This window comes from Malaclemys terrapin, chromosome 6 (genome assembly GCF_027887155.1).
Source record: "Malaclemys terrapin pileata isolate rMalTer1 chromosome 6, rMalTer1.hap1, whole genome shotgun sequence".
NCBI lineage: Eukaryota > Metazoa > Chordata > Testudines > Emydidae > Malaclemys > Malaclemys terrapin.
Genome location: NC_071510.1, coordinates 131750111 through 131765522, shown reverse-complemented (window position 1 = coordinate 131765522; position 15412 = coordinate 131750111). Strand labels below are relative to the sequence as shown.

Here is a 15412-nt window from a genome sequence, read left to right as displayed (position 1 = left end):
GACTTTAAAATTTACTTAGGAGAAGATAGTTACAATCACTTTCAACCCCTCCCAAGGCTGAAATCACCTGACCCAGCTCTGACTAGCCTTGGAGATATTCTGAACTGCATAAGAACTTAAGAACGGCCGTGCTGGGTCAGACCAAGAGTCCATCTAGCCCAGTATCCTATCTTCCGACAGTGGCCAATGCCAGGTGCCCCAGAGGGAATGAACAGAACAGGGAATCATCAAGTGATCCATTCCCTGTTGCCCATTCCCAGCTTCTGGCAAACAGAGGTTAGGGACACCATCCCTGCCCATCTTGGCTAATAGCCATTGATGGACCTGTCCTCCATGAACTTATCTAGTTCTTTTTTAAACCCTGTTATAGTCTTGGCCTTCACAATATCCTCTGGCAGAGTTCCACAGGTTGACTGTGCGTTGTGTGAAGAAATACTTCCTTTTGTTTGTTTTAAACCTGCTGCCTATTAATTTCATTTGGTGACCCCTAGTTCTTGTGTTATGAGAAGGAGTAAATGACACTTCCTTATTTACTTTCTCCACACCAGTCATGATTTTATAGACCTCTATCATATCCCCCCTTAGTCGTCTCTTTTCCAAGCTGAAAAGTCCCAATCTTATTAATCACTCCTCATACGGAAGCTGTTCCATACGCCTAATCATTTTTGTTGCCCTTTTCTGAACCTTTTCCAATTCCAATATATCTTTTTTGAGACGGGGCGACCACATCTGCACGCAGTATTCAAGATGTGGGTGTACCATGGATTTATACAGCGGCAATATGATATTTTCCTTCTTATCTATCCCTTTCTTAATGATTCCCAACGTTGTTTGCTTTTTTGACTGCCGCTGCACATTGGATTTTTTCAGAGAATTACCCACAATGACTCCAAGATCTTTCTTGAGTGGTAACAGCTAATTTAGACCCCATCATTTTATATGTAGAGTTGGGATTATGTTTCCAATGTGCATTTCTTTGCATTTATCAACAATGAATTTCATCTGCCATTTTGTTGCCCAGTCACCCAGTTTTGAAAGATCCTTTTGTAGCTCTTCGCAATCTGCCTGGGACTTAACTATCTTGAGTAGTTTTGTTTCAGAGTAGCAGCCGTGTTAGTCTGTATCCGCAAAAAGAACAGGAGTACTGAGCCATTACACACATTGAATCTATTTCCCCATGTTAAGTATCCTTACACCTTCTTGTCAAACTGTCTGAAATGGGCCATCTTGATTATCACCACAAAAGTTTATTTCCTCCTGCTGATAATCACTCATCTTAATTAATTAGCCTCTTAGAGTTGGTTGGGCAACTCCCACCTTTTCATATTCTCTGTATGTGTGTATATATATCTCCTACTATATGTTCCATTCTATGCATCCGATGAAGTAGGCTGTAGCCCACGAAAGCTTATGCTCAAATAAATTTGTTAGTCTCGAAGGTGCCACAAGTACTCCTGTTCTTTTTGAGTAGTTTTGTATCATCTGCAAATTTTGCCACCTCACTGTTTACCCCTTTTTCCAAATAATTTATGAGTATGTTGAATAGGACTGGGCCCAGTACAGACCCCTGGGGGACACCACTATTTACCTCTCTCCATTCTGAAAACTGACCATTTATTCCTACCATTTGTTTCCTATCTTTTAACCAGTTAGCAATCCATGAGAGAACCTTCCCTCTTATCCCATGACAGCTTACTTTGCATAAGAGACTTTGGTGAGGGACCTTGTCAAAGGCTTTCTGAAAATCTAAGTACACTATATCCACTGGATCCCCCTTGTCCATGTGCTTGTTGACCCCCTCAGAGAATTCTAGTAGATTGGAGAGGCATGATTTCCCTTTACAAAAAACATGTTGACTCTTTCCCAACAAGTTATGTTCATCTATGTGTCTGACAATTTTGTTCTTTACTATAGTTTCAATCAGTTTGCCAGGTACTGAAGTCAGGCTTGCCGGCCTGTAATTGCCAGGATCACCTCTGGAGCCCTTTTTAAAAATTGGCATTACGTTAGCTATCCTCGTCATTTGGTACAGAAGCTGATTTAAATGATAGGTTACAGACGACAGTTAGTAGTTCTGCAATTTCACATTTGGGTTCCTTCAGAACTCTTGGGTGATACCATCTGGTCCTGGTGACTTCTTACTGTTTAGTTTATCAATTTGTTCCAAAACTTCCTCTAATGACACCTCAATCTGGGACAGAGCCTCAGATTTGTCACCTAAAAAGAATGGCTCAGGTTTGGGAATCTCCCTCACATCCTCAACCGTGAAGACCGATGCAAAGAATTCATTTAGTTTCTCCGCAATGACCTTATCATCCTTGAGTGCTCCTTTAGGATCTTGATCGTCCAGTGGCTCTACTGGTTGTTTAGCAGGCTTCCTGCTTCTGATGTACTTAAAAAAAAATTGCTATTACTCTGAGTCTTTGGCTAGCTGTTCTTCAAATTCTTTTTTGCCTTCCTAATTATATTTTTAAACTCTGGCAAATGAAGTGTATTTTCCTTTCTATTTTCCTCACTAGGATTTAACTTTCACTTTTTAAAAGATATCTCTTTGCCTCTCACTGCTTCTTTTACTTTGTTGTTTAGCCACGGTGGCTTTTTTTTTTGGTTCTTTTACTAGGTTTTTTTAATTTGGGGTTTACATTTAAGTTGAGCCTCTATTATGGTGTCTTTAAAAAGTTTCCATGTAACTTGCAGGGATTTCTCTTTTGGCGCTGTACCTTTGAGTTTCTGTTTGACTAACTACTTCATTTTTGTGTAGTTTCCCTTTCTGAAATTAAATGCTACGGGGTTGGGCTGCTGTGGTGTTTTTCCCACCACAGGGATGTTAAATTTAATTATATTATGGTCACTATTACCAAGCGGTCCAGCTCTGTTCACTTCTTGGACTAGATCCTGTGCTCCACTTAGGACTAAATCAAGAATTGCCTCTTCTCTGGTGGGTTCTAGGACTAGCTGCTCCAAGAACAGTCATTTAAGGTGTCAAGAAACTTTATCTCTGCAGCCCGTCCTAAGGTGACATGGACCCAGTCAATATGGGGATAGCTGAACTCCCCCATTATTACTGAAGTTTTTATTTGTAATGCGGGTCTTCTCTCCCTGAGCATTTCACAGTCACTATCACCATCCTGGTCAGGTGGTCGGTAATCTACTCCTACTGCTATATTCTTATTATTAGAGCATGGAATTATTATCCATAGGGATTCTATGGTACAGTTTGGTTCATTTAAGATTTTTGCTTCATTTGATTCTACATTATCTTTCACATATAGTATCACTCCCCCACCAGCACGACCTGTTCTGGCCTTACGATATATTTTGTACCCTGGTATTACTCTCTCCCATTAGTTACCCTCATTCCACCATGTTTCTGTGATGCCTATTATATCAATAGCCTCATTTAATACAAGGCACTCTCGTTCACCTATCTTATTATTTAGACTTCTAGCAGTGGTATATAAGCACTTTAAAAACTTCTGAGCTGTCTGCCATTACATGATGTAAGTGAGTGAGACTTTTTTTCATTTGACTTTCATTTCATTCAGTAGTCGGTAAATTGGTAGAAACTATAGTAAAGAACAGAATTATCAGACCCATACATGAACACGATTTGTTGGGGAAGAATCAACACAGCTTTTATATTGGGAAATCATGCCTCGCCAATCTATTAGAATGTTTTGTGGGGGGTCAGCAAGCATGTGGATAAGGACGATTCAGTCAATATAGTGTACATGGAATTTTAGAAAGCCTTTGACAAGACCCCTCACCAAAGGCTCTTAAGGAAACTATGCCCTCATGGGATAAGAGGGAAGGTTTTCTCATGGATCAGTATCTGGTTAAAAGACAGGAAACATAGAATAGGACTAAATAATCAGTTTTCACAAAGAGAGGTAAACAGCGGCATCCCCCAAGAAAGGATCTATAATGGGACCTGTGCTGTTCAATGTATTAATTAATGATCTGGAAAAAGGAGTGAACGGTGAAATGGTAAAGTTTGCAGAAGAGACAAAATTATTCAAGATCGTCAAGTCCAAAGCAGACTGCGAAGAACTACAAAGGGATATTGCTAAACTGGGTGATGGGGCAACACAATGGCAGATGAAATTCAGTGTTTATAAATGCAAAAATCATGCACGTTGGAGAACATAATCCCAACTCTCCATATAACATTTTTGGAGTCTAAATGAGCTGTTACCCCTCAAGAAAGAGATCTTGGAGCCATCGTGGATAATTCTCTGAAAACATGAGCAGAAGCAGTCAAAAAGGGTAACAGAATCTTAGGCACGATTAGGAAAGGGATAGAAAGGCAGAAAATATCATAATGCTACTCTCTAAAGCAGGCGGGGGGCAAACTTTTTGGCCTGAGGACCACATCGAGGTTCCGAAACTATATGGAGGGCCCGGTAGGGAAGGCTGTGCCTCCCCAAACTGCCTGGCCTCCGCCCCCTCCCACTTCCCGCCCCCTGCCTGCCTGCCTCCCTCAGAACCCCTGGCCCATCCAACCCCCCCTGCTCCTAACCGCCCCTCTGGGACCCCACCTCCTATGCAACCCACCCTGCTCCCTGCCTGCTCCGACCCCTATCCACACCCCTGCCCCCTGACAGGCCCCCTGGGACTCCCACGCCTAGCCAACCGCCCCCTGTCCTCTGACTGTCCCCTGGGACTCCCCACCCCCTTTCCATGCCACTCAGAGCACCAGGACTGGCAGCCGCACCGCCTGGCCAGAGCCAGCCATGCCACTGCGCAGTCTAGAGCACCGGGGCAGGCCGGCGGCTCTCGCAGCTGCACTGTCCGGCAGGAGCTCGCAGCCCCGCCGCCCAGAGTGCTGGCGGCACGGCGAGCTGAGGCTGCAGGAGGATGGGGGACAGCAGGGGAGGGGACGGGAGCTCAAGGGCCAGGCAAGATGGTCCCGCAGCCCGGATGTGGCCTGTAGTTTGCCCACCTCTGCTCTAAATCCATGCTGTGCCCACACCTTGAGTATTGTGTGTAGTTCAGATCAGCCTATCTCAAAAAGGCTGGAAAAGGTTCAGAGAAGTGCAACAAAGATGATCAAAGATATAGAGCAGCTTCCTTATGAGGAGAGACTAAAAAGATGAGGGTGGTTCAGCTTAGAAAAGAGATGATTAAAGGGGGATATGATAGAGGTCTATACCATCATGACTGCTGTAGAGAAAGTGAATAAAGAAATGTTTTATTTACCCTTTTCCACAATACTAAAACCAGAGGTCACCCGATAAAATTAATTGACAGCAGGTTTAATACAAACAAAAGGAAGTACTTTTTTACACAACACACAATTAACCTGTGGAATTCATTGTCATGAGTTGTTGTGATGGCCAAAAGTATAATGGGTTCAAAAAAGAACTAGGTAAGTTCTTGGAGGATAAGTCCATCAATGGCTATTAGCCAAGATGGTCAGAGATGCAACTCCATGCTTGGAGCGACCCCTAAACCTCTGACTGCCAGATGACAGGGTGAACCTCTCGGAAGCTCTGGCATAGGCCACTGTCTGAGACAGGCTACTGGGTTAGATGGACCATTGGTCTGACCCAGTCTGTATCTTACGGATCTCACAGAGGAGAGAGAAGTCCTCTGGATCCATTCACTGAGGAAACCCCTCGTGGCGTAGGGGTGTTTTCATGAATGTTTGGATGCTGGTTCTTGTGAAACCAGCCAGCTCTGCAACAGACTGAACACTGGAGGAAAAACCTGCTTTATAGGCAAGGTAACTATAGGAGAGGTAACTATTAATAAATGGAGACCCAGCTTTGCGTTGTATGATTTAGTTTTGTGTTGTAACCAATTGTTTCCATCACTTTCTCTCATTTCTAGTTAAATCTTTATCCTTTCTTAAATAAACCTACTTTTGTTTTATTGTAAGTGCTCACAAAGCTGTGTGTTACACGGGAGCAATGGTTTAAGGCAGGGGTTCTCAAACCCCATTGCACCGCGACCCCTTCTCATAATACAAATTACTACATGACCCCAATAGGGGGGACCGAAGCCTGAGCCTGCCCCAGCCCCACCGCCCCAGATGGGGGAGCCAAAGCCCCAGCCTTGCAGTCCTGGGTGGGGGGCCTGTAACCTGAGCCCCACCACCCATGGCCAAAACCCTTCAGCTTTGTCTTCAGCCCTTCACCCCAGCAAGTCTAAACCAGCCCTGGTGACCCCATTAAAACAGGGTCGCGACCCACAGTTTGAGAACCACTGGTTTAAATGGGGCAGAGGATGTGGAATTTCAGTGTGTGGCCAGCGGCAGGGGCTGGATATCACCGGGGAGTGATTCAGAGGGATTCGGGACTGGGGTGCACCTATTGCTAACCTGCAGGGCGAGGACACGGCTGGCCTAGCCCAGAGTGGGGTGCTTGACTGGCCGACGGAGTTAAAGAGCTGACACCCAGCCAGGCAGAGCCAAGACTCCCTCATGCAGGTCAGTCTAAGCATGGATTTGCTGCAGGAAACTTTCCAGGCCTGGTCTCCTTGTGCTGCCCTCTCAGATCATCTAGTGCAGACCCTTCTCTGCCCCTTCACACAGCCTCACCTGCAACGTGGAACAGCCTCTGCCTAGCAGTCTGCTTCGTTCATTCTCCATCCCTTCAGATCCTACCTGAGCACAGACCGTAGCACTGCTCTCTTCTCCGCGGCTCATAATTCCGTCTCCTCTCATTACTTGAGGTCTGTAAGGATTGGGGGATGCAGTGGGCATGAAAGTGACTGTGCACCATAGACTTGTGTCACCACCAAAGCTGGGCCTGTGAGCCATCCAACCACTGAGTCATTGTGCCCAGGGTCCCCAGCTGGCCTCCTTGGATGAGCTCCAACTGGCAGACACTCATCAAGCTTTGGGTCCCATGTGCTCTCGGCTTGCTGGGGCAAGGCAGAATTCAGGCACTGTCTCTGGGCCACTAGGCACATACGTCAGGTGCAGCTCCAGCATCTGACACCCTCTTGGCAGTGGGGACCCCATAGTCCACATGCCTAGGTAGGCCCTGACACTAATGCTGGTTTTCCCAACACTCCCACGCAGCTGCTGGATGTTCTCAGAGTTCCGCCTGGCTGCTGACGGCCCTGGTTTAGTGTTTCCCCCTTCTGGACCCACATGGCAGTGTAAACAAGTAACTCACAGGCTCTGCGAAGGAATTTCTGAACCCACGACACACTTTACTTTTAGATAGCACGGATCTATGGAAAGCAACACATCTCCATGCAGATCCCTGCCTCAGTTTCCTCACCACTGCAAGTGTCTGTCAGTGTCTTTACAGGGGGCCCAGGATTATTCCTGCTCAACTTTATCTCCATCGCATCTCCCAGCAGTCCCGCCCTCTGCTAGAAATGGCTGATGAGGAAAACCTCCCTTTTATAACATATGCATCCGAAGAAGTGGGCTGTAGTCCACGAAAGCTTATGCTCTAATAAATTTGTTAGTCTCTAAGGTGCCACAAGTACTCCTGTTCTTCCTTTTATAACAGTTGCAATCCCCTTTGTCACACTGTGACCACCTGCCGTGACTTCCTTGCCTGGTTACCAGCTCACTAGAAGAGGTTTCCCCAGGTGTCACCAGCTCATTGTCCTGCCAGGGCAGATTAGTCAATTGTTGATTGTCCCCTTAGCACAAGAAGGATGATGCAAGGATGCAGCAAAAGACACCCTGCATGCCCAGCATTCATGCAGTCTCACTCACTCCACATGGACCGATTGCCAGCAGATCACACAATGCAGACCTGGATTGCAAAGCATGGCCTGAGATGTTGTGTGCTGTGTCCCTAGCCAGCCACTGCTGGGCAACTAGGCCTCTGCTGAGACCCGCTACTCTCAGTACAGCGATGCTGCCATCGGGGGGGCGGGGGGGTCTGGGGTCCCTGCTGAGACCCGCTGCTCTCAGCACAGCGATGCTGCCATCCCGGGGGGCGGGGGGGTCTGGGGTCCCTGCTGAGACCCGCTGCTCTCAGCACAGCAATGCTGCCATCCCGGGGGGGGGGGGTCTGGGGTCCCTGCTGAGACCCGCTGCTCTCAGCACAGCGATGCTGCCATCCCGGGGGGCGGGGGTCTGGGGTCCCTGCTGAGACCCGCTGCTCTCAGCACAGCGATGCTGCCATCCCGGGGGGCGGGGGGGTCTGGGGTCCCTGCTGAGACCCGCTGCTCTCAGCACAGCGATGCTGCCATCCCGGGGGGGGGGGTCTGGGGTCCCTGCTGAGACCCGCTGCTCTCAGCACAGCGATGCTGCCATCCGGGGGGGGTGTGGGGTCCCTGGGGTCCCTGCTGAGACCCGCTGCTCTCAGCTGCAGCGAGGTGGGACTGGGAGGCACTTTCTGAGCCCAGGGGCTCATTCACTGCCCGTCTCTGACCCAAGGAGCCGAGACACCAGCAGCAGCCCGGACCTCCCCCAAGGGGTTAATATTGGTCTGTCAATCACCTTCCTTCCCTTCCTGATTGGCTGAATCTGTCCAGTTTTACTGGGCCTTAGCTACTGGTGGAGACGTTACTAGGCAGGATAGCAATGAGGGCGGACCCTGCTTGCCTCATTTTTCCATTGGTGTATTTTTGTGATTGGCCGTACGTTCCGTGTTGCCGGGTAGAGTCACCCCTCTTCCTTGGGCACTCTGATTGGCGGCCAAGGTGGCGGTTGGAGCTTTCTGATTGGCCAGAGCGATACGATTTTTTCCACTGGCTGCTCTGCTGCCAGCCTAAATTTCTGATTGGCGGGCGCGGCGTGTTGCTAGGCAGAGTAGCCGGCGCCGGGCGGAGCGCCCCTTCCGATGAGTCGGCTCTGAGTGCTCAGTCAGAGCGAAGCGCCCGGAGCCGCCGCCAGCCCGAGCCGAGCCCGCCGGGGAGACCGCGAGACCCGCCGCCGCCCGCCCCGCTCCGAGGAGCCGCCCGCCCGCCATGGCTTCGGGATCCGAGTAAGTGCGGGGCCGAGCCCCGCCCCAGCCCCCCCCCCGCGGCCCGGCCCGGTTCGGTTCGGTTCGGCCCGGCCCGAGGGCGGCACTGCGGCTAGGCCCGGCCCGGCCCGGCGGAGCCGGTAGGCCCCGGCCTGGGCCCGAGCGGCCGCACAGCGGGGTGGGCCAAGCGCCTGGGCCCTGCCCCGGAACCGAGCCCGGCCCGAGCCGAGCCGAGCCGAGCCCCGCCGGGCGGGCGGGCAGCGGGGGCCGGGCCGGGCCCGATCCTGCTGTGTCATGCAGGCCCCGAGGGGCGGAGCCGGAGCCGGAGCCGGGGGTGGGCCCGGCCTGTGGGGCCTAGGCCCGCCCGAGCCAGCGGCTGGGGCCCCTCGCGCCCCGGCGGGAGCCAGGCGCCCCGCATCGGAGCCGGGGGCGGGGCAGCCCCGGCTGGAGCGGGCCTGGTGGCAGGTGCCGAGGCGCGGGGAGCCGCTGCGGCCCGCGCCCGGCCTCCCCTGCCCCTGGGGCACTTCCTGCTGCTCCAGAACTGCCGCGTCATGTGGCGACAAGATGGTGGGGAGCTGCGGCTCCTTCCCCGCGCCCGGGCCGCCTCTTCTCCGCTTGCCCAGCTCCGCCCCCCCCCCGGCCTCTGAATGGGAAATCAGCCTAATTGTGGCCATTAGCACACGGAGCTCTACGGGGGCTCGGGCTCGGCCTGCTGGGCAGCTGCCCTCCCTCCCACCGCTTGATTGGTCACCTTGTTCTTTCAAAGGGGGGATTTCCACCTCTTGGCACTGAATTCTGCAGACACCCTGGACTCTGGGGTAGTGTAGCCCAGCGGCTCTCTCCCTTTCCAGACAGCTGTTCCCCTTTCAGGGGTCAGATTTGTCTTGCGTAGCCCCAAGTTTCACCTCACTTAAAAACGACTTGCTTACAAAACCAGACATGCAAATACAAAAGTGGCACCGCACACTATTAGTGGACAATTGCTGACTGTCTCATTTTACCATATAATTATAAAATCCATTGGAATATAAATATTGTACTTGTATTTCAGTGTCTAGTATATAGAGCAGTATAAACAAGTCATTATCTGTATGAAATTTTAGTTCGTACTGATTTTGCTAGTGCTTTTTAATATAGCCTGATGCCAAACTAGACAAATATCTAGATGAGTTGATGTATCCCCTGGAAGACCTCTGCATACCCCTGCTTGAGAACCATTGGTGTACCCCTTGGGAACCCACAGGACAGCAGTTGTGGGAAGGTTTTGGTTTTTAGACTCTGTTAGGGCATAGAAGGAAATGGCAGATTTTGGGGAAGTTGATGGCCATCAGCACCTCCAACCAAAATACCACAGACTAAAACATCATACTGATTGTCCTAAAAACAAATTCAGAGTAACCAGATAGATGGAAATGGGAACCAGGGTGGATTTGATTTAAATCACTAGTGAGGAAGACTCGATTTAATCATGGATTTCTACGTAAAAGTCCATTCTTGTTGATTGTTATACGCTTAATACATGTTCTTCACAGCTCAGAGATAGATGTAGGTTTCATTTTTAGAAGGTACACACTATACATTTTTTAAATGATTTGTTTTGAAAACTTTTCGGATTAGTTTTACAGCTATATCAGAAAACGAATGATTGTTTGATTATTTCATTTACCAGAGGTAATTGAAGCAGATATTTATGAAGTCCTTGGGAGGTGAACTATCTCCAATTCAACGGGTTAATCATCAATATTTGGAGGATTGCTTGCCATGTTGTAATTGGAGGAGAACATCACCAGACAGACATTTAAATTGTTTTATTTAACTAAAACAACAACGTTATGTATTGTTTTTTTCTTCAACAGCAAACATATAATATTTTAACAAAACAAGTGCATGAATTTTTGAATTTTGTTAAACATTCAAGTTTTTTTAAAAATCAGGTTTGTTTTTGTTAAAATTATTTTTAACTAAAATAGTTAAATGAAATATTTAAAAAACAAACAAATTAAATTGACTGTGTCAGCCAGGTCAACATGAGAAACTTAAAATATTGACTTCTGCAGCTAACTCAGTCATCTTCATCTTTATTTTCCTGTTTGTTCATAATCTGGAAAAGAAAAACAAGCTTTCCTGCTTTTTCAGGTCCCAAATGATTTTTCAATTTGGAATGAATTAGTCCAAAGGAAGAAAATATTCTTTCTACACCGGCAGAAGAAGCTACTGCTGTTAAAAGGTTTCAGAGTGGTAGCTGTGTTAGTCTGTATCAGCAAAAATGTGGAGTCCTAGTGGCACCTTAGAAATTAACAAATGTATTTGGGCATAAGCTTTCGTGGGCTAAAACTCACTTCATTAGATGCATGGAGTGAAAAATACAGTACTGCTTACTGTATTTTTCACTCCATGCATCTGATGAAGTGGGTTTTAGCCCACAAAAGCTTATGCCTAAATAAATTCGATAGTCTCCAAGGCCTGGTCTGCACTGGGGGGGGATCAATCTAAATTACACAACTTCAGCTACGTGAATAACATGGCTGAAGTCAACATACTTAGATCTACTTACCACGGTGTCTTCACTACGGTAGGTCGACTGTTGACGCTCCCCCGTTGACTCCACCTATGCTTCTCACTCTGTTGGAGTACTGGAGTTGACGGGAGAGCGCTCAGCGGTCGATTTATCATGTCTTCACTAGATGCGCTAAATCGACCCCCCCCCCATTGGACTGATCCCTCCAGAGGTAAGTGTAGACATGCCCTAAGGTGCCACAAGGACTCCTCGTTTTTGCTGTTAAAAGTGAGATTATCACTTCAACAACATCTCTGAATCCAAGTGCTTAAGTGACTTCCACCAGTTCACTGATTTGACTTTCTTTAAAACATCATCGGCAAACATATATTTCTTGAGTGCTTCTTATTCCCAAACTGGGTCTCTTTTACAGCCTGCTGCCATTCTAGGTTTTTCCTTCTAGCGAGAGAATGGTATGGTAGATCTCAAATCAATGAAAGCTACACTCAGAAAAAGCTCCAGACTTCTGGAATATGCTGCTCAAACAGTTTCACTTTTGTTTCTACTGCCTGTCCCTCCCTTCTCCCAGTTATCTCCAGACTTCTTCTCCTTGTCCAGATCTAGTCTGCCCCCAACAATCTTCTATTCATTGAACTTTGTGAAACTTTGCACTTTTAGAGAGAGGTAAGGGATTGACTCTGTACGCAAATTTGCAGAGGGACAAGAGGGTTGTGATGCAAAACGAAGCATCTCTGATGGTATCTTCTAGACTGAGCACTGAGTTCCATTGGGTAGATAGAAAGATTAACTGAAATAATCTCTACAGAAGCCCCTGGAACCCCATAAGATTGGGTCCCTAATCCATGAACTACTGGAACTCATTTACAAAACTTTTCTTAAACATGACATAAATATATTGTCTCGTACTATAGAATTAGAATTTATAATCCCTATTCCATGAGGAGATATCTTTGAGCTATAATGTATCTTAATTAAAACTATCTTTAGATAGGTTTTTTCCTCAAAAAGCATTTTATCAAAAAAATCCAATTATTTTTTTAGAAAAATCATTGATTTGTATCCACCCTAATGGGAACTGACTATCTGGTAATGGGCTCCAATTGTACTGTTCCAAATGACACCTCAGCAAGATAGCTGCCATCAGCAGGCAGCTTTAAGGAAAAATTGTGTTCCTTATTTTTATAAATACCTGGGGAAAGTGCTAACTTGCAGCACAAACATTCTGTCTCAATCTATTATGAAAACTGACCTCTCCCTCGGTATCTGTCAGCAGAGGTCCATCTGAATCAGTGCCAAAGCCAGTTTAACTACTAGTGTAGAGGGGGCAAAACTCCTATCAGACTCCTTGCAGAAACGTGAGTCTCAATCACATTTTCCAGCACAGATGCATACAACTTTGCCCATCTATGTCAGCAGCAAGTCAGTTTCCTAACGTGGATGGGCCCTCAGACCCAAGCAGAGTTGGTTCTTGCATCCTGAGGATTCTGTTGTCACAAATATGCTAATCTATACTATAGGTTCCTCTCTGTCCCTGCTCATTCATGCTGTGTGCCAAAGTACATGGGCTTCCGGTTTCATCACAAGTTAAAGCAGCGGGAGCTTTAACGCAGGGAACTGATTAAGTGGCCTAGACTGTAAAGCTTGTTTTCTTGGCAGACAGAAGACTTGGGAAGTTTCCCTTATAAAGGAAGGAAAGCAGTCTTGATGGATTGGGGCAGGAAAATACTGTGGGTGAGCGTTAGTGCTGGGATTTCTCATCTCAATTGGACCTCTGGACTGGGGAACATGTCCTGACTTCTGGACTGTATTGAAGAGAGAGGTTGAAGCATGCCGTGGACTCTGCATTTTAATCTAAACCCCTCAAAAGTACAGTAAAACTTAACATTACATATCTGTCTCGTGGGTCTGTGTAAAAAAAAAAAAAAAAAAAAAAGGGACTGATCCATTTTCACTGGGCTCTCTAGTCTTAAGGACCTCATCAAATTCCCTCAAATTCTCCTTTCCAGGCTAAGAAACTTTCATCTTTTTCACTCTCATCTGTAACTACCATGTAGCCCTCTAAACACCCTTGTTCCTTTCTCTGGACCTGTTCATTGTCAGCAGTACCTCTAAGGTGAAGTGACTGAAACTGGCCCCGCTAGACTAGATGAGCACATGCCACTGTTTGGAATAATGTCTTCTATTTTTAATGCCCTCAAGCCTCTCGTTGCTGTAAGTGCTGCGGACAGACAGCTTCTTCTGTCCATTAGACCAGAGGTTCCCAAAGTTTTCTCACTGCGTACCCCCTTCCAGATCTGCCAGCTACTCCCGTACCCCCACCCTTCTCCTCACTGATACTTTGTGTGTTTTTCTTAACTCTACCTGTCTTTGGCCATCTGTTCATATTTCATGGTTAGGTACGATATAGTGCAGGGGTTGGCAACCTTTCAGAAGTGGTGTGCCGAGGCTTCATTTATTCACTCTAATTTAAGGTTTCGCGTGCCAGTCATACATGTTAACATTTTTAGAAGGTTTCTTTCTATAAGTCTATAATATCTAAATAAACTATTGTTGTATGTAAGTAAATAAGATTTTTTTTAATGTTTAAGAAGCTTCATTTAAATTTAAATTAAAATGCAGAGCCCCCCGGACCGGTGGGCAGGACCCAGGCAGTGTGAGTGCCACTGAAAATCAGCTCGTGTGCTGCCTTCGGCACGCGTGCCATAGGTTGCCTACCCCGATACAGTGTAACAAATACAACTGAAAAAAACCCTCCCACTGAGTTCTGAGCCCAGTTAGGCTGGGCAGCTGAACCCACGCGGAACAGTGATTGGCAGTGAGGGCTCGGTATGTCAGCGGATCTGTGTTCTCATTGGTACATCTTGAAATAAATTAATTACTGTATTTGATATAACAAATCCCCACAAAGTTTTAAAGCTTCCTCGGAGTAGCTTATTATGAAAATGCAATGAATAAAATAATGAATAAAATCCACCATTACACAATTTCTTCTGTGTGCTCCGAGGGGTATGAGTACCACAGTTTGGGAACTCTGCATTAGACTCTTTCCTCTAAGATCCTGCAAGTTCAAAGCTCTTTAAAAATATCTTTTGCCTCTTGTGAATTAACTTATATTTATCCAGGCTAGGTGTCACCTGCCATTGGATTGCTCATTCACCCAGTGTGTTTAAATCCAACAGAAGTTTCTCACAGTTTTCCATAGCTTTTTAATTCACAGAACAACTTGCTTATAGTTTCAGCTCACTGTCCACTTCCTCCTCCATTTCATTAATAATTGTGCAACGCTGGTCTACCACCAGCCCCCAGGCTCACCTCTCCACCCTCAGAGGCAGCGATTCACAATGCCATTTCCTGTTAATTCAACTTCTTAAGTCATGTATGAGGAACCTTATCAAGAGACAGATTTTGTCCAGTAGGTGTGATTTACATTTGAAACGCGTAATGAGTTTGGGAGGAATGATTATTGCTTTGTAGAATCTGTGCGGCCTTCACTCCCTGAGGTTATAGGTTACTTTTCAAAACATTGTACTAGTCACTACTTAGACTTGCCATCAGTTTCCTCAGTATCAAGGCCAAGATCTTCTAGTTTCTGACATCCGGGGTTTCCCTTGACTAGCTTTAAAGCTGAGCCACTAAGTTAATGACTTTCCAATCTACAAGAGCGGTGCTGTTTGTAAGGACCTTGCATCTCCTTGTATATACCTGCTGTTTCACCCAGAGGATCCTATCTTGCCTGATGACTTATAGGTTTTGAGTTTCTTATGTTGCTCTGTTACCTCCTCATGGGAAACCTGAGTCCTTTAGAACTCTTCCAAGGCTGTTTTTGTTGGGCATCAGTTCCTCCTACAGCCACACCCACAGCCTTTCTGTTTAAAGCCAGCCTGCCTGGGTAATTACACGCCGCACTTTACTCTGTGTGGACATTCATTAATCCCTTTCCTCATGAGATAGGACAAGAGAGCCCTGTTTTACAGATGGGGAAAGGCAGATACAGAGGTGAAAGTGACTTACCCAG

At 46.9% G+C, this 15412-nt stretch overlaps 1 protein-coding gene across 1 annotated transcript in view; it reads left to right on the top strand.

The window, feature by feature from the left end:
* The first annotated feature begins 8823 nt into the window (after positions 1-8823).
* Positions 8824-15412, top strand: part of VCP (valosin containing protein) — a 31790-nt gene continuing 25201 nt past the window's right edge. The window contains exon 1 of the mRNA XM_054031816.1: positions 8824-8900. Within this exon, the coding sequence (XP_053887791.1) occupies positions 8884-8900 (17 nt within the window). The 5' untranslated portion in view covers positions 8824-8883. The remainder of the gene's footprint in view (positions 8901-15412) is intronic.